Source organism: Equus przewalskii, chromosome 24 (genome assembly GCF_037783145.1).
Source record: "Equus przewalskii isolate Varuska chromosome 24, EquPr2, whole genome shotgun sequence".
Taxonomy (NCBI): Eukaryota; Metazoa; Chordata; class Mammalia; order Perissodactyla; family Equidae; genus Equus; species Equus przewalskii.
Window position 1 is genome coordinate 2,052,713 of NC_091854.1, and position 25,097 is coordinate 2,077,809.

The window sequence follows — 25,097 nt, forward strand, 5'->3', positions numbered from 1 at the left end:
TGCTTTGAATTCTTATAAGGTTATGATGCTATTTTTGGATTGATTTGAACATTGACTATAACCTAAATTAATGAAAATTTTAGAATAATAAAATTGTCATTATTAACTGAGCTATATATTAATTGATGAATTTTCTTGAACACATTTGCCCTGGAGTAACTATTCAAATTTATGTAAGATAAATCTAGATATAAAGTTATATGCATGTAATATTTAAGTAATTTTAATACTTTATTACTATGATTAGATTTATTAAGCTACTCAAAGGGTCATAGTCATGGGGAGAATGGCTTTGCTTTAAACTGTAATTTTTTTCTGATATTTTAGGTTGTGTGTGTGGTAAATAATTTCAAAGGAAGACAACCAGAAAATGAGCATATACACGTGGATAATCTGGCACAGATGCCAATGATCAGCATTCCTCGAGTAGAAAGTCCTTTGGAAAAGGTAACATCTGTACAGGTGATTCATAATTTAAATTCTAAAATGTGATTGTTGTCTGGAACAAGTGAATAATTATTCCTGAGAGCACACAGTCATTTTTGATTTGCTGAAACAAGCTTATAGTCTAATGTGATATTTAGCAAGAATTTAGTCACCGAACACGTCATCTTAGAAAAATGTATATCACATTTAAAATATTTCCTTGAATCCTTCATGCTAAAAGATGCATACCTGTACATGGAATACATTCTGTACTTTGTCATGCCTTCTAGATAAGGAACATTGTGTAATGATCTCCGATGTAGGCAAAATAATAAGATAGTTTTACTTGAGAATGTGTGCATTTTTTCCATAAAATATATTCCATTTCTTCCATGCTCCATTTATTTGAGAAACTGCTCAGTAAAACGCCTGGCACCTATTCAGGCCTCAATAAATATTTGCTGAATCTGAACTATATAAAGGTGTGGCATGAAAACACCAGTCATGCTCTCCCAGTCAGGGAGGCACTCAGGGTCAGGTTGGGCTGAATGGAGCCAGACCAGGTAGCACTTTTGAGTGGCAGGAAAAGGCCTCATTGGGCGTGGCAGTGAACACAGAAGCCAGATATTTAACAAAAACTTTTCTTGAGACTTTTCTGAACTAGGGAGAGTAGTATTTCTTAAATGATGATGCAGTTATGGATATTTGTAACTGGTTAAATGGTTGCTCAGAGGGTTACTAATGGTTCCTCCCCAGCCCTGTCCACATCCACATTTTGGTCAATATCTCAGATGAAGAGTTCAGTTACATGCTAATCAGGGGTTTAGATGGTGTGAATTTGTGAGGGATAATTAATATATTAGATGAAAGGATCAAAGTTCTTGAGAGATTACAATACAATACAATTAACAACATATAAATAAAGGAAATGTTTCGTATTTGGATAAAAAAAGTTCATGTAGGGTTGAGTATATCTAGAATAACCGCACAAATGAAAAACGCTCAGAGTGTATTAGGCTACCATTCAGGATGTATCAACAGCATGACACGGCTGCCAAGAGTTAATTTGATCCCACTCAGGGAAAATGATATCCTGAATGAGGGGATTGATATACAGTGTATATCTATCAAACTTGAATACTGTGTACTGCCCTTGGCGACATATTAAGGTAGATGTTGATAAAATAGAATAGTCAGCACTCAATAAATATTTGTTAAATGAGCGAATGAATGTGTCTCAGATGGTGAGTGGACTCAAAGTCAAGGATTATGAGAGACTGTGGAAGGAACAAAAATGATTAGTCTAGAGAAAAAGAAAACTCATGGGAGAAGCAATAGCTTTCCATAAATATTGGAAGGACTATTGGATGGCAGAGGGATGCAGTTTTTTCTGTAGGGCCTCAGAGATCACAATTAGGATGAAAGAAAAGAAAGTGTAAGAAGATAAATAACATCTGGAAAGAGGTAAAAACTTTCTGAAAATGGAATGGCTGCCTTAAGAGCAATGAAATTTCCTTTTACTAACGAGATTCAAGAATAGCTAAATAATCACTTATCCCTAATTCTGTAGAGGGAATTCAAGCATTCAGGTGAGGATAGAGGTTCTGGAAGATGATGATAATAATAATAATAATAGCAGCAACAACTATGGTTTAATGATCATTCAGTATGTGTCAAGTACTATGCTGATTGCTTATGTGAATTCCAAGAAAACACTTCTATGCTCCACAAGTGTTATTTCATTCTAGGTATCATGATAGTGGCACAGACTACTAATAGTCCACCAGTGTCCCTTCTCCCCTTTTTCCTTTTAGTAACTGAATTCCCCAGTCCAATTTTAGCTACATTCATGACTGCCCAGTGATAGTCTATATTTCCCAGCTTCCATTGCAGTTAGATGTGACCATACGACTAAGTTTAGACCAATGCAGTGTAAGCAGGAGAGGGAAGTGCAACCTCTGGTTCATCTCTTTGAACACTTTTGTCCTGGACATTCTCTACCCCTTCTCGCCAAATGGAAAAGGTAATGACTGGAGTAATCTTTAATTTTTTAAGATGACTGATACACCTTGACAGCCTGGGTTCCTGGATGAGCTCATGGAACAGTCGATATACACATTGCAGATGGTTCTGAGAAAGAAATAAATTCCTTTCCTCTCTGAGCCATTGGATTATTTTAATCTGTTTTTCACAGTGGCTTAGCTGATGCCCTATTAAAATTTCCTCATTGTAGTTAAGAAAACTGAACTTCCAAGTGGTTAAGCAATTTTTGAAAGTCCACATCATTGGTAAACAGCAAAGAAAAAATATACAATGTAATATTTCAAGATACATGTCTATGTGATAAAATATATTTTTTTAAATGAATAGTTTGTACAAAATTAGATATTAACAAAAAATAAAGATAAAAAGCAATAGAATTTAGAAAGCGATAGTAAATGTATTTTGAAGAAAATGGTCAGGGTCACAATCAGCGTCTTTATTCTATATATCTCTGAAATTAACTTGAACAGTAATCAGTCTTCTGCTTTTTAACATATTTATTTACATAAGAGTTCTTTAGTAGCCTCCTAGCATTGACAAATATTCTTATATACCATTACATCATTCTCTATATTAAGTGATTTAAAAAATTCTTCTTGATTTATGCTAATTCATTTTTATTTACAGTGAGTTTTAAAATATTAGATGAAAGCAAAAAATATTCTATTAGAATCCATAGATTGCAAAAGATTGGTGTTTATTAAACTTCTTTCTTTCATTCATTTTTTTTGTTTATGACAAATTCATGGGCTTTGTTTCCTCCCTGGTAGTTTGAGAATAAAGATGATTTGAATATGATTCGACTCTCTCCTTTACCAACTGGAGTGCATGGGCACACACTCTCCTGAGCTCCGACCTTCTTCTCCCACCTTTTCATTCCTGTTTCCAGGCAGAACACTGTCTGCACGGTGCGTGGTCTGTTCCCTGCACTCACACAGACCACAGGAAGATCACGAGTCCAGGGGCTGGGAATCCATCTGAGGCTTCCTTTTGGAGCTATGCTGCTGAGAGGACGTGTACATGTGCTCATCAGCCAGGAAGGGAGGAAGGCCACCAGTTAAGGGAAGCCCACAAGAGCTTTCTCTTCCTTTTGTGATAAGGAGTATTTGGAGTAAATATATCGCTTTCCATCATAGTTCACAATGGGAAATAAGTGAATGAAAAATTCTTTGTGGTAGTTTGATTTCAATTAATTGATAGTTGGAAAGTGACATTGGATGCTTGAAGCCGGTCCTCTGAGGAGAGAGAGGGTGCCCAGTGTTAAAGCTTGGTCTGCAGGCATGACCAGTAGTTTTAGCATAATTTTGCCAACCTATCATTTTCTGTTTGTCAGTTTTGTGTGGAGAAAGCAAAGTTTCTTTTAGAAGTTATGTACTTATATAACCTCTTATGTTCAAAGTACATGTTTGATAAACTGTCAGCTACAGAGTAATTATAGCATGTAAGCATTCTTTATTTTTATGTCAGCAATTTATCCCTTAATTATAGGGAGTTTGTCATACAGTTAATCACCATAGTTTATGAGGGAAAGCCATGATTTTTCTGAAAGCTAAGTAAATCGGAACATTCATTACATTTGGTTTTATGAAATGAATTAATCATCTGTGTGAAAACTGGCCCATCATATCCCAATGTCCACTAAATATTTAAGTTACCAATAGCTTCATTACAGCTGTATGTAATATCAGATCATGAAAAGTCTAAATGTATGTCAGTACTGAATTATTAGATCAATTGTGGTACTTCCCTCCAGTGGAATCCAGTACATTATAGTGTGTTGTTTCTGCTCACAGGTTCTGGAGGTAGACCTGCTGGGAATTTTGCACAATTTTGACCTTGGGCAACTTACTTAAATGTTCTGTGACTCAGTTCTCTCATTCATAAAATGGTCATTATGAGAATTCAATAAGTTACTGGTAAAGCACTTAGAACAGTGTCTGGGACCTATGAAGCCTTTAATCATTACCAATTATAATTATTATTACTTTTTAACAGTTAAAATGGGCAAGGTAAATCAAGATGTGGAAAGTTTTCCAATACATAAAGTTTTTTTTAAGTTGATATATATAAAATGTGTTTGTTTATAATAAAGCCTGTTATGCAAAATACCACACAAGATATTTCTCTCTAGTAGGACAGAAAAGAGTACATAGATGAAAGAAAGAGAGAGAGAGAGAGAGAGAAACTACAGACACCAATCTGAGAGTAATACTTAAACTAAGATCGTGGACCTGATTTTCTTTTTTTCTCTTTCTCTTTCTTTCTTTCTTTCTTCCTCCCTTCCTTCCTTCTTTCCTTCCTTTCTTTCTTTCTTTCTTCCCTCTCTTCCTCCCATTTTTTTCTTCCTTTCTGTTTGTCTTTCTCTTTCTCTTCCTATAATGAAGCTATATTCATGCATAATTGTGTAATTAAAATAATTATAATTTTTAAAACTTTTTCAATTTTCTACAACTTCTTTCTAAGTAGGTCCTGGTTATGCTTCCTCATGTTAACTATCAATATGTTCAGACTGACCAAAGTCCCTTAGAAAAATTCCTCCAGAGTAATTTAAATCCCTGTGCTCCTTCCCTGTGATGCACATGATCTTTTTGAAAGTGGTTTATTTTTCTCTGCCAAACTGGCAATGGAGACCTTGGTTGTAGTTCCCACGCCTTCATGCCTTCATGCCCAGGGTCTACTTCCCTTGGCACACCTGCAGCCATCCCTGTTTCAGGTCCTATCAGCCCTGGAACCCTGCACAAGAGCTGTGTGCAGATGCCTCTCACTTAGAGGATCCACAAAGTTCCCACCCCCCCAAAACCCCAGGGAGTCAAGTATCTTCATAAGTCATACCACCCTTTTCTTTCAAACTAATCTTTTTCTGGCTCCTGGCTTCAAGGGCCCATGCATCCCAAACAAAAGCTTCAGTGGTGCTTCCAGATGTCTCCAAAAACATGAAGACATTATTTATTACTCTTGGGAGTCCAAGATACAAAAGTCTGACTCTCCTCCTAGGAAGTGGAGATGAAATGTTTACATGTTAATTACCTTTAGTTTCCTCTATTAGCAAAAGTAGGAATTAATATCTTAATAGCTGTGTCACCAAGAGTAAAAACTAGATAGGTAAAATTATAGGCATTTCTATTGCATATAGTATAAACAGATCCAGTATGAAGGATGTCACCAAAGGAAAGTTAAATTTTTTCTTTGCCAATAAAGAAGTTCAGTGTTGTAGAAGTGACTAAAATCCTATAGGATCCCAGTAATACTCCGAAATTTCAAAGAGTGGGGATAAGAGATAGGAGTAAGCTCTAAGAGAATGAGGAGTCTATTCTATTTAGAATAAAGTTCAGCACCATGGACCAACACCATTTTGAAACAGGATTAGCAAATAGGCAAGTACACACCAAAAGAAAACCTTTAGGCAAGAAGCTTTATTCTGATCAGGTTTCTTATTAGTATGAGTTCATGCCAGATGAAAGAACCCTTCCCTCAGCTAAATGGGTACCATAAAGTGGGATGGAGAGTTACCTTCATTCAAAAGAAAAAGCTCCCTCCAAGGACTGCACCATATACCTGGAGCAGACATAAGGCTGAACAGAATAGCAGTCCTTCTGGCCTTTCAACAACCAGAAGAATGCAACTGTATAGAAGCAAAGTGATCTGCCTAGAAGTCCCCATGGCCTCAGCTTCTTCTCCTACTCTACTCAGGCTGGTAAATCATCAGAGTGATGTTATACAACTACATCCTCCAGCTTTTCATCTCAAGATCTAAGTGGAGGATTCCCTGATTCATGGAAACAATTAAGGAATCTTTGATGATCTTTTCCCACTCATTTTAGGAGAGTAAACTGAGCTAAATATATTCTGACTCAAGTGTAAATGATCAGGACAATTACGTAAATCTTTTAAATTGATGTTATGACACAGATGAGAGAGATAAGCATGTTTCAAGAGTTAGAATATGTTTTTGAAAGAAAAAGATTAACTTCAAGAAATTTAATTAATTTAGTGTAGATAGAATCTCCTTTACACTGTCAGGGAAATTAAAGAAAATATGTGAAATGAGCGATGAAAGATAGCTGGCACAATGGCACAAATTGGAAACTAATGTAAGAAAACAAGTAATGTCATGGTAGGATTAAAACCAATGCTAGAAACTGTAAAGAACAAAACCTACACTGGAGAAAGTCAAATCAGTTATATTATGGACACGTTTCAGCATATGTAGCAAAAGAACAAGAGAATAAAATTGATCTGAGAAAAGATAATAGATACGGAGGACATAGCCAGAAATCTAATGTACGAAGCACTGTAGATCGTGAGGAGGGGACAAATGGAACTATAGGAATACTGAGAGTTATACTTCAAGGAGGCTTCTCCTTCACATAAGTATCTTTAAGCTAGAAGGGTTAAGCAGATACAAAGTAAAATTAAAATATATACTGAACCTAGATAATTCTCAATGAAATTTTTGAACTTCAGTACTGAAAAAGAGTCCTATAAATACTGCAGTAGATGGTATTACTGTTCCCAATTATTAACTACCCCCTTTCTTAGGCAGAGTAGCTTTCCTGATTCAGTTATTTTGGACTTGGTCAATAACGTGTGAATGAACACTATTTATACCCCATAAATCAGAAAATCTTAGAGTTGTTGACAATCTTATTGCTCCTGGCCTTTTTCCAGGAGAAGGCCATGTTCCAGATAGGGGCTGCTCCCTCAGCCTGGGCCCCAGAATGGGAAGACGTGGGAAGCAGTCAAGCACCCAGCCTGAACCCTGGAGCAGATCCATAGAACCCAACACCAACATGTAGTATGAGGGAGACAAACATATTTGTTGTTGGAAGACACTAAGCTTTTGAGGTTATAATATAGTACATATAGTGGTCTTTTGTGGTTCCATACAAATTTTAAGATTGTTCTATTTCTGTGAAAAATACCATTGGAATTTTGGTAAGATTTGCATTGGACTGCTTTGAGTATTGTGGACATTTTAGCAATATTAATTGTTCCAATCCATGAGCACAGAATATTATTCCATTTATTTCTGTCTTTTTCAGTTTCTTTCATCAATGTCTCATAGTTTTCAGTGTACAGGTCTTTCGCCTCCTTGATTGAATTTCATCCCAAATATTTTATTCTTTTGATACAAGTGTAAATGGGATTGTTTTCTTAATTTTTCTTTCTGATAGTTCATTATTACTGTGTAGAAATGCAACAGATTTTTGTATATTGATTTTGTATCCTGCAACTCTATTGAACTTATTTGTTCTAACAGTTTTTGGTGAGGTCTTTGGGTTTTTTTATATATAATATCATGTCATCTGCAAATGGTGACAGTTTTACTTCTTCCTTTCCAATTTGGAAGCCTTTCATTTCGTTTTCTTGCTTAATGGCTCTGGCTAGGACTTCTAATACTACGTTGAATAAAAGTGGGGAGAGTGGGCATCCTTGTTTTGCTCCTGATCTTAGAGGAAAAGCTTTCATCTTTCATCATTGTGTATAATGTTAGCTGTGGGCTTGTCATATATGGCCTTTATTATGTTGAGGTATGTTCTACTTTCTGGAGAGTTTTTGTCATAAATTTTTGTTGTATTTTGTCAAATGCTTTCTCTGCATCTATTGAGATAATAATATGACTTGTGTTCATTGTGTTAATGTGGTGTATCACATTGATTAATTTGCATATGTTGAACCATGCTTGCATCCCTTAAATCAAATCCCACTTGATCATGGTGTATGATTTTTTTAATGTATTGTTTAATTCGGTTTGCTAATATTTTGTTGTGGATTTTGCATCTATGTTCATGAGAGATATTGGCCTGTAATTTTCTTTTCTTGTGATGTTCTTGTCTTGTTTTGGTATCAGGGTAATGCTGGCCTAGTAAAATGAGTTTGGAAATGTTCCCTCCTCTTCTGTTTTTTGGAGGAGTTTGAGGAGAATTGGTATTTATTCTTCTTTGAATGTTTGGTAGAATTCACCGTGGAAGCCGCCTAGTTCTGGACTTTTGTTTGTTGGGAGGTTTTGGATTTCTGATTCAATCTCCTTGCTGGTAATCGATCTGTTCATATTTTCTATTTCTTTACGACATAAAGTTGCTGTTGGCATATAATTTCTCATAGTAGTCTCTTATGATCCATTGTATTTTGTATAACTCGTTGTAACTTCTCTTTCACCTCTGATTTTATGTATTTGAGCCCTTTCCCTTTTTTTCTTGGTTTTTTCAATTTTGTTTATCTTTTCAAAGTCTTTTGATGAAAATTCATGAAGGGTCTTTCATGAAATACGTAGGAAGTTGGTTCTTACCCTATAAGCCATGGGGAGCCATTAAGGAGTTTAATGAAGGAAATAGCATGTTTAGAATGGAGAATAAATTGAAGGAGAGCAACACTGAAGCAGAACAAAACAAAACAAAACCAATCTGGGAGGCTATTCTAAAAATCCAGATAAATGATAAAGATGATGTGGACAAGATCTCAGTACAGCCACTTCATGCCATTTTGACTGACTAGGCATCATTTGGCAAAGTCCGTGTTTAGTCAGGTGCTGATTCTGATCAGAGGAGTCTTAGTCTGTTCGGCCTGCTATAACAAAGTACTACAGACTGGGTGTCTCACAAATAACAGAAATTTGTTTTTCACAATTCCGGAGGCTATGAAGTCCAAGATCGAGGCACTGGCTCAGTGAGTGTCTGGTGAGGGCCCACTTTCTGTGTCTTCAGATGGTGGAAGTGGTGAGGGAGCTCTCTGTGGTCTCTTTTATATGGGCACTAATTCCATTCATAAGAGTTTCATCCTAATGACCTAATCATCTCCCAGAGGCCTCACCTCCAAATACCGTCCCATTGGGGATTAGATTTCAACGCTAATTTTAGGGGGACAAGCATTCAGTCTATAGCTTGTGTTATCTAACTGTCTCAATGATTTACAGTAGAAAAGGGCTAACTGCTAGCCAGAGTGTCGCTAAGAAAACTATCACCCCCAGCCCAAGAAACGTGCTGACCTTTCATGTCTGGCATTTTCCTATCCTCTCTTTAGAGATTTCTCTTGTGCATAATAATGGATAAGGAGTACGTTGACATTCCTTCCAAGGATCCTCTTGGGTCAAGCTGCATTCATCACAACAGCAAAGCACTGAGTACTTTTGTCCTTTCCTTCTCTCTTGCCCCCTGCTTATTCTCACTCTAAGGCAGAAAGCTGACATTCAGATTTGCATAAGTAAATACATGCAAATATTTCATGCATATGCATTGTCAATTTTAACTGACATCGTACAGAAAATCAAAGGAAAGGGTCACTTTATCTGGCAAGGAAACAAAAATATTTAAAAATAAATACAAAGATGGATGGGATTTAATAGAAAATGGGATGTTTCCAGTAGATCTAAAAGGAATTAATATCTACACAGTTTTATTAAGGCAGTTAGAACAGGCCACTATGGCCACTTATGGCTAATTTGGGATAACTTTGAGTGTTAAAACTTAGTGTGATACAGCCAGGTATAAAAAATGCTTTTGGAGAAAATTTTTTTCCTTATAAACCTAGGCATTATTTTTCCTTAACTTTATGTGATCTAATCAATTGAAGCAAAGGGAATTCTCCCTTGCCAACAAAAAGGGAAGGTGATGATAGGAATAATTTACAGGATTACAGTTTTGTACTTGCAGTAAGGGGCTTTTCACCAACCTGTACTACCCAAGAAGCTCAAGGTGTAACAGCACACCGTGGTTGACAGAAATGTCACTTGAATGAAAGTGGTAAGCAATGAGGACAGTTCCAAAAACCTAGAAATGTCATAATGAGTGTGTACTATTACAGGTGGAATTACTATGTTTAATTCCCATGGCAACTGCAAAGGAAAATTATATGGATAGGAAAATTATAAGGGAACTCACAATGACCCAGAGAAGCATATGCATTGACCCTTACATGGACTGTTTTGAAGATTATAGAATCACAGGGGTCAAGGAGGAACCTGAGCTGAAATTGAGGCAGCGTTAGGGTGGGAGATGGATGGAGAGCCAGGCTTTTGCAGCTGGAAATCCGGGATTTGAAGCCCGGTTTGGCTACAGAATAGCTAAGTGGGATTAGACAAATGACTCCTCCTTACTGAGGCAAAATTGATATAATACCTGAAAAATTGATACAATATGGTTCCCTTGTAGGTTAATTGTTGAAATTAACAGATCACAAATAAGCTTCTTGGCACACAGTAGGTGGTTAACACAAGTTAGTTCTCTCCTGCAACAATGATTCCCTTAATAGGATTTTCCTTTTTTCTCAAACTAGCATATCCCTACAGATGTATTTCACGGATTTGAAAGTTTATTCAGATAGTCTATGTCATACATAGCACATGTGGCAGAAAATATTATAGTCTAAAATGTTGCATACATTAGTGTCATAGCAACAGCAAAACAATCCTGTGGTTTCTTGCCAAGACAAATTTGATTATACGTTACTGTGCTCTCTGTGATAAATTCCTTTGAGGTTTCAGAATGATGTGTGTGAATAATTATGGCAATCTATTTAAGATTCAGTTGCTTTTCTATAATGCAAATCTTTGTTTTACAGAGCTGCTGAACTGTAATATAAATGTTATATAGGGCCTTGTCAAAACAACTTTATTAGTGATCAGATATTGGAGTAATTAGTGGAACTAAATATATTCATATCTTAGGCATTTGTCCTCAAGCTAAGCTTTGAACACTTATGAAAAATATTTGAAGGAAGTCATTGATTACATGCTATACTCTGTTCTCATTTGTTAAATTTAATTTCACTTTAAAAAAGTCAATTGAAAATGGAAGCTTAAAAATTCCAACAGGCATCAGCATTTTAGGTTAGAAAAACCAGCACATTCTGTTATTACTTTGCCATATGTCATTTTTCCTATTTGTGCTCCCATATATTCAGTATTTATTTGCCACACTATTTGTAAATCATAATATACTACACAAAGAATAAAAGCCAGATTTTTTTTTCAGTTATCTAACAGGGCTTGTATAAAAGCATCTTTTCAGTAAATTACTTTTGAATATAAACAAGCTTTTTCATCTCATTTGTGTGAATAAATATAGAGTTGATGACTGCATCTTTAAATTATATGATTCCTACAGTCATTAGTTTAGGAAAGACTAAAACAATGATGGATTAGAAAATCATTCCAAGTGCACACATAATTAGTTATACACGAGAAAGTGCTCACACCCATTCATCCGCCTCTTCTCTCAGATTTGTTCTCGCATGGTAGACCATCCTAGAGACACTATTGAGGCCTTCAAAATCAATCAGGAGTGGGGCTGGCCCCGTGGCCGAGTGGTTAAGTTCGTGCGCTCCGCTGCAGGCAGCCCAGTGTTTCGTTAGTTCGAATCCTGGGCGTGGACATGGCACTGCTCGTCAGACCACGCTGAGGCGGCGTCCCACATGCCACAACTAGAAGAACCCACAACGAAGAATACACAACTATGTACCAGGGGGCTTTGGGGAGAAAAAGGAAAAAATAAAAAAAAAAAATCTATTTAAAATCAATCAGGAGTACCACCACACAATGAATGTTTTTTGTATAGAAAATGTAAAATTTTATTTGATTAAAACTAGTAAAATAAACATGAACCCATTCACAATCTTATGAAACAATGACAGATTTTTTTTGTTTATTGTTCATTAAAGAAGTAACAAGTAATTCATGTATATTTTTTAAAATTTGAAAATTCAAGTAAGCAAAGCAAAAACAAATAGAAGATCCATATTCCCCCACAATAATCACTGGAAATCTTTTCTTAAAATAGCGTTGAAGGCCCCATGAGTGTAGGTAGGGGTTTGTGTACAGTACAGGATCTTCCTGGATGGTCATTTTTGTGCCTGCTTTTGCTCACTTACCAGTGTATTATGGATAGAGTTACAGATCAATAAATCAAGCATAACAGTAAAAGCTAATCTTCAATGAGAGCTTAATGTGTGTCTCGAATTATGCAAGAATTTCAAACATAAAATATCACTTTAGTTCTTATGGAAATCATTTGAGTGTGTCTGACTATTTCTACTTTACAGAGAAAGAGACAGAGAGTGGTTAAGTGACTTGCCCAAAGTCCCACAACTGGCCTGTGTTCTGAAACAAGAATACAGAACCATATTTTCCATTTTCCAGATCTGTTCCGTACTTATCACCTCACAGCTCAAACTCATAATCACTGTGCTATACAAATTATACAATGATATTGAGAAAGTTCTAATCTATATAAATTAACCATTACTTTTGTTAGGCATAGAGGATTGCTTCCACTTTCAGTTTCCCGCAATTATAAACAATACTAGGGTAAACATCTCTAAAAGAGATATCTTTGTAAGTTCCATGAATAAGTGATTTAAGGTATATTCATAGAAGTGGAAATTCTGAAAAAAGAGGATGAGTACTCTTGAGGCTTTTGGTTTCATTCGTATCTTTATGTCCTTTCCAACAATGGAGAATATTGTCCCTAACAATCTTTACCAATCCTGTAGGTCAAAAATAAATGAAGTACCTTATTTTAATTTGCATCTTTTGAATATCTTCCTATACATTTATTTATAGTCTTCTTTTGTGACTGAAAGAATCAAATATTGAAACAATAATTCAACAATTGACAAACCAGTATCTATACACTATATGGCCTTTAGACTTAATTTATCTTGTGGTTAATGGTCCTAATGTTTTTTAATTGGGGTTTATTAAAGGTGTAATTTACATCCTTTAAAATTCCATTTTTTTTAGCAGTTTTATGTCACAGTTAATGGTCCTAATTTTCTTTTTAATTGGGGTTTATTAAAGGCACAATTTACATTCTTTAAAATTCTTTTTTTAACTGTTCTATGAGTTTTGACAAGTGCATACCATCATGTAATCATCACATAATCTAATTATAAAACATTTCTGTGGCCCTAAAAAGTTTCCTCCTTCTCCTTTGTGGTCAACCCCTCCTTCAACCCCCAACCCCTGGCAATCACTAATCTGTTTTACATTCCTATAGTTTTATCTTTCCCAGGATGCTGTATAAATGAACTCATATAGCATGTAGCCTTTGAGTCTGACTTCGTTCACTTAGAATAATGCATTTGAGTTTCAATCATGTTATTATACACATCAGTAGGGGTTTTTTTATTGCTGAGTAGTATTCTGTTGTATGGGTATACTATTTTTTTAAATCCATTCACCAATTGAAGGACATTTGGGTTGTTTCCAATTTTTCACAATTATGACTAGAGCTGATATAAAAATTCATGTACAGGTTTTTGTGTGAATAGATATTTTTTATCTCTTGGATAAATACCTAGGAATGGGATTTCTGGGTTCTATGATAAATGTATATTTACCTTTACAAAAATTTTCCAAAGTATCTGGGTCATGGCTAACTGCCCTTATGCTTTTCAATAGCTCTGAAATTAATCTTGATGTGGCTTTTCCAGATTTTTACTGACTGGTACCTCTTTGTGAAAATAGGCAAGTTTTTAAATGAGGAGCTTTGTCCGTTCCTGGTTATACAAGAATTTATCATGCACTTGATCTATTACCCACATCCTCTGATTCTTCTCTGTCAAGTAGCATTGGGTTGCTGAGTTAGCAAATTTAACACATTTTAAAAAGTTAAAGAGAAATGAAATAAGTAAGAAGCCAAGATAGATTAAAATAGTAGTATAAAACAAGGCATGGGTACAATTTATGGATGAGTTACCTTTTTTATCGTCATTTGTTATGTATAGTAAAATTTTGTTTGTAAGTAGATTTGTAATATATGAAACCTGTAGCAATATGAAATAAGAAACACTATGGTACGTTTCCCGGGACTCATGAGCGTACAGTCTGGTGGGGAGGTAATTTTATAAGCAAATACAGAGCAGGGCGATGATGAGGTCTCCCCATGTAAAGGGGGATCTATTCAAACTTAGCAATGCTTTCAACATCCTCTGAGGGGAGATCTGAAGGACTGTTAGCCAAGTGAGGAGGAGACAGAAGGATGTTCCAGATAGAGGAACCAGTTTGCACAAAGATTTTGATTGGCAGGTGAGGTTGAGGTAGGAGCACAGGGGCAAGAGACTTGAAAAGGCCATTAAAGGGTGTTCAGGTGGGGTCCAGAACAAGTGTAAAAGAAATAGAAGTGGGAAGGAGCAAGATGGACTGGAACAGATGGACAAATGAGCGGTCGGGAAATTTCCAAAGTGGCCAAAGAAACTTTGTTGCATGAAGGAGGTAGGGGAGGAGGTTAATTGGGATTTTATACTTCTACCACGGTTGACGGTTGAGAATATTGTTGTGAATATGAGCTAAAAGTGTGGTGGACAGGTCATTAGAGTTAGGGAGGTGAAGACACTTCGGATAGAGTACGTGGTTATGCACATCCACCGAGCACCATGTACACACTAGTATTAATAGACTTACATGCAGTTTCGTGTCAAATGCTTGGAAACACTGAGTTAAAGTGAGACACAAGTCTTTGCTACAGATCTTCTCAACACTTTTATGCACTTTGAAGCTCTAAGCTAGAAATACAATGTGCAGTTGTTTCCAGACGTTTTCGAACACAAAGATTTATTTTGAGAATTAAGATTACTGCTTTTTTTAAGGCAGTGGCTTTTTGAAAGAAATGTCAGAGAAATGATAGCATTTTAAAGACGGAATTGATTTTATATACCTGGCAAGGGTTACATTGCTAGCCAATTACTTTTCTACACCTTTAGACAGTGGTTCTCGGACTGGTGTAAAAGTGAATTTATTGCTTGTAGCACTTGCAAAAAGGGCACATTTTGGGGATGCATGCCCAGAGATTCTGATCCAGTACCCCTGGGCTTCGGCCTGGGGATCTGTATTGTCTCAGGCCCCTCAGGTGCTTGGATAAGGAGCCAGTTGACCTAGATCCAGCTGGGCCTGCAGAGCTTCTGAAACAGTCATTTTCAATATTGGCTGCACATTAGACTCATCTGGAGAGCCTTTAAAAATCCCACTGAGCAGGTCAAGCCTCAGACCAATTAAATCTAAGTCTCTAGGGTTGTGTCAGTATTTTTTTAAAGCTCTCAGGTGATTCCAACATGCACCCAAGGCTGAGAACCCATGCTCCTAAAGATTCAGTGTGGAAAGCCTTAAGCTTCTTTGGCTCCTGAGGACTTGGAAATACCTCATAAGATCTATAGCTAATGCTCCAGTAAAAGCTGGGACTGCCTCTGGCTTAATTAGCTTATCAGGGAAAGCTGCCTAGAGATTTCTCCTTTCTCTACGGAGAGACATTCTTTCAGAAAGTAGCTTTTAGCCCCTTTCTCCAAATAGTACAAAAAAGAAATTCCTGAATAGAAACAAAACTCTGAGCTAATATAAAACTCTGAACTGAAAGAGAACCACTGTAAAGAAAGAAATGGTTCCAAAACAGTCTCATTCTCAAGAGAACTCTGATTCTATTACCTTTTAGCTTTTATGTCTTCATATACCCAACTTCTTAAAACAAGAAATTGCTCAACATGAATTTACAGTCAGTTTCACAGCCTCGAGTTTGAAGTTCTCTAATAATTTCTTCTTAGACAGACCTAACGCTATTTCTCGTTATGAAAATACTAACTTCACAACCTACCAGAAGGAGAACTTAACGTGACAAAGCAGCATCTGAGAGCACACACTCCGTGGGTTACGGCTTTGCCCCCTCCTCCCTTCTCCTGCCCACTTTGCCCTCCTCAAAGGACAGTGAAGGAAGGAAGGAAGGAAATAGAAAAGTAAAGGCGACCAATATTTGGGAGTATGACATCCATCTACCTTCCCCTGATATAATATGGGGAATATTATATCATATGATATAATATGCTTCTATACAGCATGAGAATTGTTGATTATTATAGGGTCGTGATTCCTTATCCTAAATCCTTAGTGCTAGGTATTTTTCAGGATTCAAAATATTTTACATTTTAGGGAAAAATACTGTGCCTTCTGTTACACAAGCAAGACCTTGGGCAGCACTTTGTAATCAAAGATGGATATTTCTGCAGCACAACATAGACTATAAATTGTCTCACAGCAATTCGGGCTTGGTTTTTGCCACCAAATGAGTTCACGTCAATCACGTCACATCAAAGACATAAATCATTGAATTAAAAATATTGTATGCATGGATTTCATTTTGTGTTTAGGTTTAAAACCTAAGCTGATAGCTGACAACCTCCTTTTAAAACACAAAAACTGTTTATAATCATCTTGAAAGATAGAAACTGGAACAATATTTAACCTCTAAATTTACTCTAACAATAAAACAACATAGAACTTTAAGTAAACTAGTACTTTGTCCAAGGAAATGTCAATTATTTAAATAAACATTTAAATAATATATAAAACATATTTTGTAGGTGTCTCGAATCCAACCTATTGAGAATGGTCAAGAAGAAAATTCACAGGGTGGGTCCTTTAAAGACTGTCTTGCAAGGCTCTTCAGCTGGATGGTGGGAATAAGCCACTGTGAACACCTTCAATTAAGGCAATAAACGTATGTGCGCTAGAGCGCACTGGTTTTGGAGTTGGGCTGCAAAGCTAAGGCAAATACAGAAAATGTGTCCTTCTGTGCGGGTTTCTATTGCATTCAAAAATCTGGGTACTAGATTGTTGTTATTGTTATTTTTTAATCTTTAAAATATATTACTTTTTTCACTAATTTTTTGTTCATTCATAGGAATTTAGCATTCCTTAGCCAAATAGCCCTTAATGATAATGGCTTTTTTGGTTTTCCCATCTGAAGTACTCTTTCTGCCTTTTCCCCTATTTTTGCGAAGGGAAATGGTGAGTGGCATATCTTGTCAGGTGGTAAGTCATCACCAAATTTTCATGTCATAAATAAATGACAGTTTTGTTGTAAATAACTTTTTCTAAATTACAGAATATAATTTCTATAAACGGATGTCTAGAATAAATAATAAAACAGAGATTTTCATGTAGAACTTAGAGTTTCAAAAATTGACATGTTAGATAGACTTTAGAATTTACCCGATTTAAGAATCCAAAACTATTTTTGAGAAACAAGCGTTTCTTTTTCCATGGGACCTCTGCACTCAAGGACTAGATTCAGTATTTTGCTCACTGATTTGCTGTGGACTTGATGGACACTTTCCAACAGATGGAGCAGATTCTCATCTTCAACTATTTGGCCTTAAGCTCTGTCATCTCCACTATCAGCCTCTGTATGTCTAATTGTGGAAGGCACCAGTAATTGCACTGATAAATTACATGACCACTCTCTTCTCCTGACTCTGAATTAAACTTTTGTGCATGAGTTTTTGGTTTGCCTCCTGTGTGTTTGTACTGTCATCTATTAATATGATTTAGTATTGCAGCTTAAGAATTCAGCCAGATTAAAAGGAGAAACCCCTTGTCACCTAGTTTTTCATAGGGAGTCCGTTCCTCCAGACAGGTGATCTGAAAATATTAAATGTAATTCTGGTTTTTTATATTACTGAGAAAAATGCTGATGGGGAAGTGAACACTATTGTAACTTCCTGCATAGGAATTACGTCATTTGTATATTTCAATGCTAATGTAATTTTTATAATATAGAATCATAGAGGCTTATAGATGGTAAGGACTTTAAGTAATTAGCTTGTCCTTTCTCTAGATTCCTTCAGGGAAAACTGTCCCTATGCTAGAAGAGAACTAATCTTATTTTTTAAATCCTACTGAGATAAATAATCTGTCTCCTTCATTCTCTGGTGTGGGCTCATTTGCTCTTAGACAGTGAAATTAATGAACGTCTCCCCTGTCTATATACTCCTTTCATGTACTTAGAACCCATTATTAAATTTCCCCTTAATTTTCTCTTCCCCATACACAGTCACTTCAATGTTTTATTTTCATCAGTTTATCTCTCTGCTAACCACCACCTTTCAATGATAAGCCCCGAGCAGGATCCTTCTAATTCCAGTCAAATAGGAAAAGTCATCTCAGAGGTTAAAACTGAAGTGTGATGTGACACTGAAAGGGTGCTAATCAGAAAAAAAGCAGGAGTTTCCCCAGAATCATGGGATCTAAAACTGTCATCAGTCTGGAAACAAACTGTTACCCTTGTAGTTTAACTTGGTAATGACTTCACGTAAGGAAAATGGTAATATCATCTGGAATTTGTGGGCAGTGAAAGAAAGATCTAGGAGCCACCAAAATGTGATTTTTAAATGCCAAGACTGAATCCAGGATTTCCCAGACCTCAACAGGACACTTACAGTTACACATTCAATGCCTTATTTCTAAGGTGACCTTACATCTCTGTTTGTGACAGGCCTAATTTCAGCCTGTTGCCCCTGTATTACTAGCTTTCCTTTTTCCCCCTCAATATGTCCAGGTTTAGATGATAATTTATGTGGTCGCCCTAAGGTCATTGCATATTCTTTGTCACTCTCTCCAGCTTGCACTTGTCACATGGTTTTTCCTTTGTTTCTGTTCTGCCTTGCATTGATTATCAGTGATTTGTTTCTGATACTTTCTCTGCTTTATTAAGATCTTTTAATATTTCCATTCTACCTTCCATGGTGATAGTTGTCCCCTTCAATGGATGTCTCCTAGGATCATCTTCAGCAAATTTAATGAGCCTTGTGGACACTTCATTATCTAGGTCAAGGGAACACTGACACCTAGGCCGATGGCCTTCAGAACACCATCCATTTTCTCTTCTTTTTTATTTCCTTTCCTTTCTTTCTACTGTCACTTCACACTTTTCCTACCCACCAGTTGCCACCGATTAGTCTTCAATTTATATCTCAACATCTCTCCAGCAATTACTATGTGCTAGGTCCTGTCCAGAGGTGTGACACTCCTGTCAATTTTGTACTGCAACACTGTATATCAAATTGTATTTTCTCAGTTCACAGATTTCAAGTCCCCATGGGGCCACTAGAAATAAAACTATGATGTACTGTTTCCACAGCACTTATGGCTTTTATTCAGTCCTAGTGCATTATATAACTCTGACAAGTCTTTTTTGTCCTAAAGTCATGCTTGTGCTTTTGTAAGGAAAACTCAAGAAGACAGAGACAGGCTGCTAAACTCTCCAGCATTTTCTTAATGGAAAATTAAAGTTTCTAAGGCCTTATCAGGAGTTAGTGAAAAAGTCAGTATGCTCTGCTCACTACTGATTCTTATGGATATTGTTTTTCTGTAGGTTTAAGTGGGTCAAATCTAGAAAATAATGCCCTGAGCAGTAGTCAATGATATCCTACTAGTTGTAGTTAATATGCCTAAATTCAGTGAAAGTGAATTTTAATTTCTTCACACACATTTTTAAAAATGTTTTAACTAGTTAAAACACTTTAATTTGAAAAAAGCTATATGTACGTAGAAGAAATCTCACGGCATGCATTCATTACATGAAATTCTATTTATTATCTCTTTAACTTATAAAAAGTCATACAAAAACTACCATGAAAAACATTCAAAACAGGTCATATGATGGTAAAACCCTTTGTAATGCTGCTGTTATTGTTGGGAGGCTGTCATTTATGTTAGATCTTGACGTAACCCTATATGTGGCATGATTAATTATGTCACATCGATTTTCCACTGCAATATTTCAACGGCCATGCCTGTTGCATGTCTGAATCCATTTAAATATTGGCCATTCCACAGGGTTTCTTTATATACGATTCTGTCACTTAACAAAGAATAAAGTAAAAAGGCTCTGTAAAGAATTCTGTGGTCGAGGGAAATACAAAGATTGTAGTCTGTAGTCTGGATTCATGCATCAAAAATGAAGTGTTTAAGTAGATCTTTGTCAACTAGCAAATGCCATTTCAGTCTGAGTATTTCACCACCTCATTCTATGCCATCTGTCTCACGGGGAGCAATTAATCTGAAACTCTAACATGCAGCATTAAAATTCCATTAACACTGAACAGAATATTAACATGTCGGACATTGCGATTTTTATCTCTCCAAATCTCAGTGTTAATTTTGAATAAGGCACGTACGTATAACATTTTCATCTATTTGGTTAATTAAGAATATTGAATAAAATATATGATTAGCAGCTGAATTTATTAATAATACATAGAACTTATTTTAATAACACTCAATGTTTTTGCAACTTAAACATATACAGACTACAGTTGTATATTAGGCTGATGATTATTCGTAAAAGCACTAAATATTTTGCGAAGCCAATTTTCCCAAGACTCTGACTTTATAATTCCTTTTTCTTCTTGCAGAACCACATCACCGCCTTCGCAGAAGTCACATGATATTGAAGCAGATGGTTTTTCTCTGCATTGGACATCATCCCTTTTCACCATCCATTCATAACACCCAAAGTTTGTTTGATTACAGAAGAAGTTTATAAAGTTGTCTAATAATTTTTATAATTTTAAAATCAGTGTCAACTTCTCTGTTTCCCCCACTAGACTGTGAGCTCCTCAAGGGCAGGACTGTGTCTTTCTTCTCTGTATCCCCAGCACCTACAACAAAGCTTCGCACAAAGTAGGTGTTCAATAAAAATGTGATGACCGAATGAGCAAATTAATTCTTAAATAAAACATTCGCTTTAGTTTCTCAGAGAATCACTGAGACCGTGTGAAAAGAAACCTCTACACGAGTCCTATTTGTACAAGATATCCCTCCATTTGGGGCCAGTTAAGCTTTTTAACTTTTCATATATCTAATCAGCAGTATACCATATTTCATTTGAAGTGGACTTTGAAAGTCATGGGGGTTTTTATTTTATTATTCAGCATGACATTATTTCCATTCTAACAGATTTCAGTGTGTGAAATTACTTTACTTTTAGAAAGTATGTTCTATACTAAAATAATGTTTGCACATAATATTATGCTATATTTCACTTAAAATATCATTCATACTATACATTCTAAGACTGGTGCTTCTGCTTTTGAAGGGGAAAATGCCAATTTTTACTGTAATAAGTAATGTATCATAATTAAAAATTATTTATTTGGACTTTTCTTCCTGACAATTGTGGTTTAATTGTTGACTTGTAATTTTTGGGTGCAGGCCGTGTTTAGGATAGTTTAAGTGACTAAATCCAGCAGTGACACCTATTTATTGTGCAATTTTCCATTGATAACAGTGTCTTAAGAGTAGTCAAAGGCTCCATTCTTAGGCTTTTTACTAGTCAGGATTCCACATAATTTAAATAGGAAAGAACACCTGGCAGATAATTTAAATTATATAAATGCTAGAAATATGGTTAACATATTTCACTTTGCATTTGTGTAGCACTTTATAGTTTACAAAGTATATTTTGATTTATTGTTTCATTTAATCCTCACAATAACCCAGAGTAAACATGAAGAGTATGACTTTAGTTTTATAGATGAGAAAAATGAAGCCAAGTCAGGGTCAGTAACGTGCCCAATTCCACACAACTAGTAAGAGGCAGTTAAACTTAAATTCAGGTTTTCTGACCCCAAACTTCCTTTGAAATATGCCACAGCTGCCATACCATGTTGGATGCATCAAGGCCTTTCCGAGGTCAGTGGAGTCCTGGGCAACTACCTATCTTTTAAAAAAATAAAGAGATGCCAAAATAGAATTACAAAAGCTATGCTGTATTTTAAATGTTTATCTTTTAAGAATGAACACTTTTCAAATATACGACTGTATAGTAACCTATTTATAATCATATTTTAAAATAGTGTCAAGAGTCTAGATGTGTGGTCTTTTGTGAAATCAAAACCTAAATCTGATGACTCTCCTCCCACTCTTACCCCCATGCCCTAGCCCCCTACACCATCCCGCCTCAGGAGAGCCCGCAAGGGACATACCTTGCACTGAGCGAGTGGAATTAAGAATGAGATTCATAATAATATAAGGAAGATGAACTGGACCATAAGAAAACCATTATTTGTACTCCTCAACCGTAACTTTGCAATCTTTAAGGCTACCCTGAGTAGCTTTGTCTTATATGAGTAGAAGTTACTTGACTGAAATGAATCTTCCTAACCTTGACAGTACTAAAAAATGAACTTTTAATTTTCTCTGTAGTTTCAATGGAAATCAACAAATAAATATAACCAAGAATTGGCCATTAATCCCAAATAGATGTCATTTGCTCTTTTCCAACAGGTTAGTAAAAACACGTCCAGGAGGGCCAAAACCAGAAAATCCATATTTCTACAAATGTCAGACTACTATTGCAAATTCAATGCTGGTGGAAATTTAGAACATGAAAAAGCTTGGAATGCTTTGATCCTCCTTAAAGACTTTTTAGGCAATAAGAGTAATGGGCAATCACTTACTGGGAATGGAAGTGAAAAGGATGATCCTAATGTCTTAAGAGGAAAGATTACCAGTAAAACTTCCAGAGTTAGATCAGTTCTATCGGTTCTAGTATCAATTTTCCAAGGAGCCAGTTGGAATATTCTTCCTGTTGGAAGCCTTAGCTATATATGGTCATGTAAATGTTTCTTTGTACCTTGCTAAACCTGGTCTGAATGCAGGAGTTATCAATTCCTCAAAAATCCACATTTAACCCAGGATCAGAGTAAGGTCATCTCTAATATTTAAACATCATGGGCCTGAGATTGTGCAATGAATGATCATGCCATGAAGGAATTTCAAAAGAATAAAAAGATACACATGTATAAGGCAAAAAGCCAGCAAAAAGCCCTTAACCATGATGCTGTTACTGAGAATAACAAAACATACATTTAAGAAAATGTTAATTTGTAAATATTTACATATATAGTCTAGTAAAAGCAAGCAAACACATCTTTCTGATAAAGACATCTTTTTATTCTACTTACTTGGGGTCCAGATCAGTATAAATTGGTCAGCCTGAAAATTTCAGTCGTCTCTGTTTGCATGGCAGAAATTCTGCACATGTTTTATCTGATTCCTAAGATTATTTAAAAGGCTCTTTTATGTTAAAAGAGAGGTGAACCTTCTTTGACAGACTTTGTCGATTCCGCTTTTAGCTGGGCCTCTCTTTTCTCAGGATGTATCCTAGCCAAATATCTCAGTTACATCGACCATACAGTTTCCTTTGTGAAAGAGCAGTAGGGGAGGAGATAATTCTCTGCTGTGTATTGTATTTTTCAAATAAAATTTTAAAACTTTAATTTAAAAAATTAGGTTTCATTTTTTATTTTTTTCCCAGTATTAGTCCTTTCTTGGGGGTAAAGGAATAAGAATGCTGTTAAGGTGATGGAAGTCAGATTGTCAGAGTGACTGGAGACTGTTTAGAAATGAATCATGATGGCTCAGATTAGACCAGTTCTTTGGGCAGTTAAGTGATGCTCTGCATTACATGGGCCATCCTGGGATTTTATCAACCTCCTTACTTGCAAATCACAACCCCTAGAAACTATCTGGGATACTGAGCGGGTGTACAATCTACTACATAATCTATGTCTGATGTACAAGCAAGGTACTGAAAAATAGATGTAAACGATCTCATTCCCACCTCTAGGGCACGGGTTATCAAATTTTAATTGCATACTTTACAAAACTGTCCTGGACATATACCAAATGGTTCGATTTACTCCTTGCAAATGTTGATGTTCTCTCAATTTGCCAGGCATGGGCTTTCTAATGAAATTTGTGAGCTATGATTCTTTAAAAATATCAATTAAGGAAATTTTTCCAGATTTCAAGTGAATGATTCTCTTCTAAGAAGAAGAAAATATTCAAATTATTCTTTCTTGTCCCCTTCACTTCAGATGATAGCTGGTTCTTAGTCTGATAGACCTCAGGACATTGTCAAGATTTAATAAAAAAATAAATCTGTTTTCCTCACCCACCCCAGGCTTTGTAAGCCATGGATGGGTTATAAGATCTGAATTCTAAATTCAGACTCCCATGCTCAAATCTGTGGCCTTGCTCAAAAGGACCTCCAGATGAGAAAATATAGATGAGTGGACACACAACCACCTCCAGCAAGCAGATGAAACTCAAAGTTCATGTCTCAAAGATGCCATTCTTAACAGGGGTGATCCTGATGGACACCATCATCTAGCCTATCTTCATATTATTGCATTTATTAAAGCATTTCCATTTTCATTTTGCACTGAAACACTATCACTTGTAGAAAAGGAAATTTTTTTTTCTTTTCAGGAGGGAAAAAGGGTGTATTTTTAGGTTGATATTAAAAAACAAAAAGGAAAACTTTTCCAAAATATTAAGACATTTTGAGTATTAGTCAGGTTTCCCAAAAGGTATTGCTCCTGCTCAAGAAGGCCTTTCAGCTTTCATTCATTCAGCAAACATTTATTGCATGATTCTGTACAGCAGATACTTTGCAATGTGCTGATTAGCAGCGATGAGAGAGACAGACATGGTCCCTACCCTTCCAGATTGGATAGTTCAGCAGCGCTGACACTGACGGTGCCCCAAGAGGTCTGTTTAAAGTGGGAGAATTGGCTTGGAGTTTACCAGCTACCTACTCTCAGGACTAAGCAAAGGACATTTTTATAGATTACAGCAACAGCTAAGGTTAATAAAAAAGCATTGCCTCCATAAACAGTATCATATAATTTGACTATTACTGAACTTAAAATGCCCTAAATTCAATAATGATAAGCATTTACTATCTCTTACAAGTCTGTGGATCAGCTGAGCCATTTTTCTATTCTGAGCTAGGCTCATCCATGCATCCATGATCAGGTGAGATGATTTGCTGATCTTGGCTGGACAGTCTCACATATGC

At 36.0% G+C, this 25,097-nt stretch overlaps 1 protein-coding gene across 2 annotated transcripts in view; it reads left to right on the forward strand.

Annotated features, from left to right (window-relative positions):
* PLPPR5 (phospholipid phosphatase related 5) overlaps positions 1 to 23,520 on the forward strand; it is a 108,975-nt gene extending 85,455 nt beyond the window's left edge. Inside the window, exons 5-6 of one of the 2 annotated variants that reach the window (XM_008507213.2) lie at positions 328 to 447; positions 20,644 to 23,520. In XM_008507213.2, coding sequence (XP_008505435.1) covers positions 328 to 447; positions 20,644 to 20,676 — 153 coding nt within the window. In that variant the 3' untranslated portion in view covers positions 20,677 to 23,520. Of the gene's footprint in view, positions 1 to 327; positions 463 to 20,643 lie in introns of both variants that reach the window. The other variant, XM_008507149.2, reaches the window with a different exon arrangement.
* Positions 23,521 to 25,097: the final 1,577 nt, after the last annotated feature.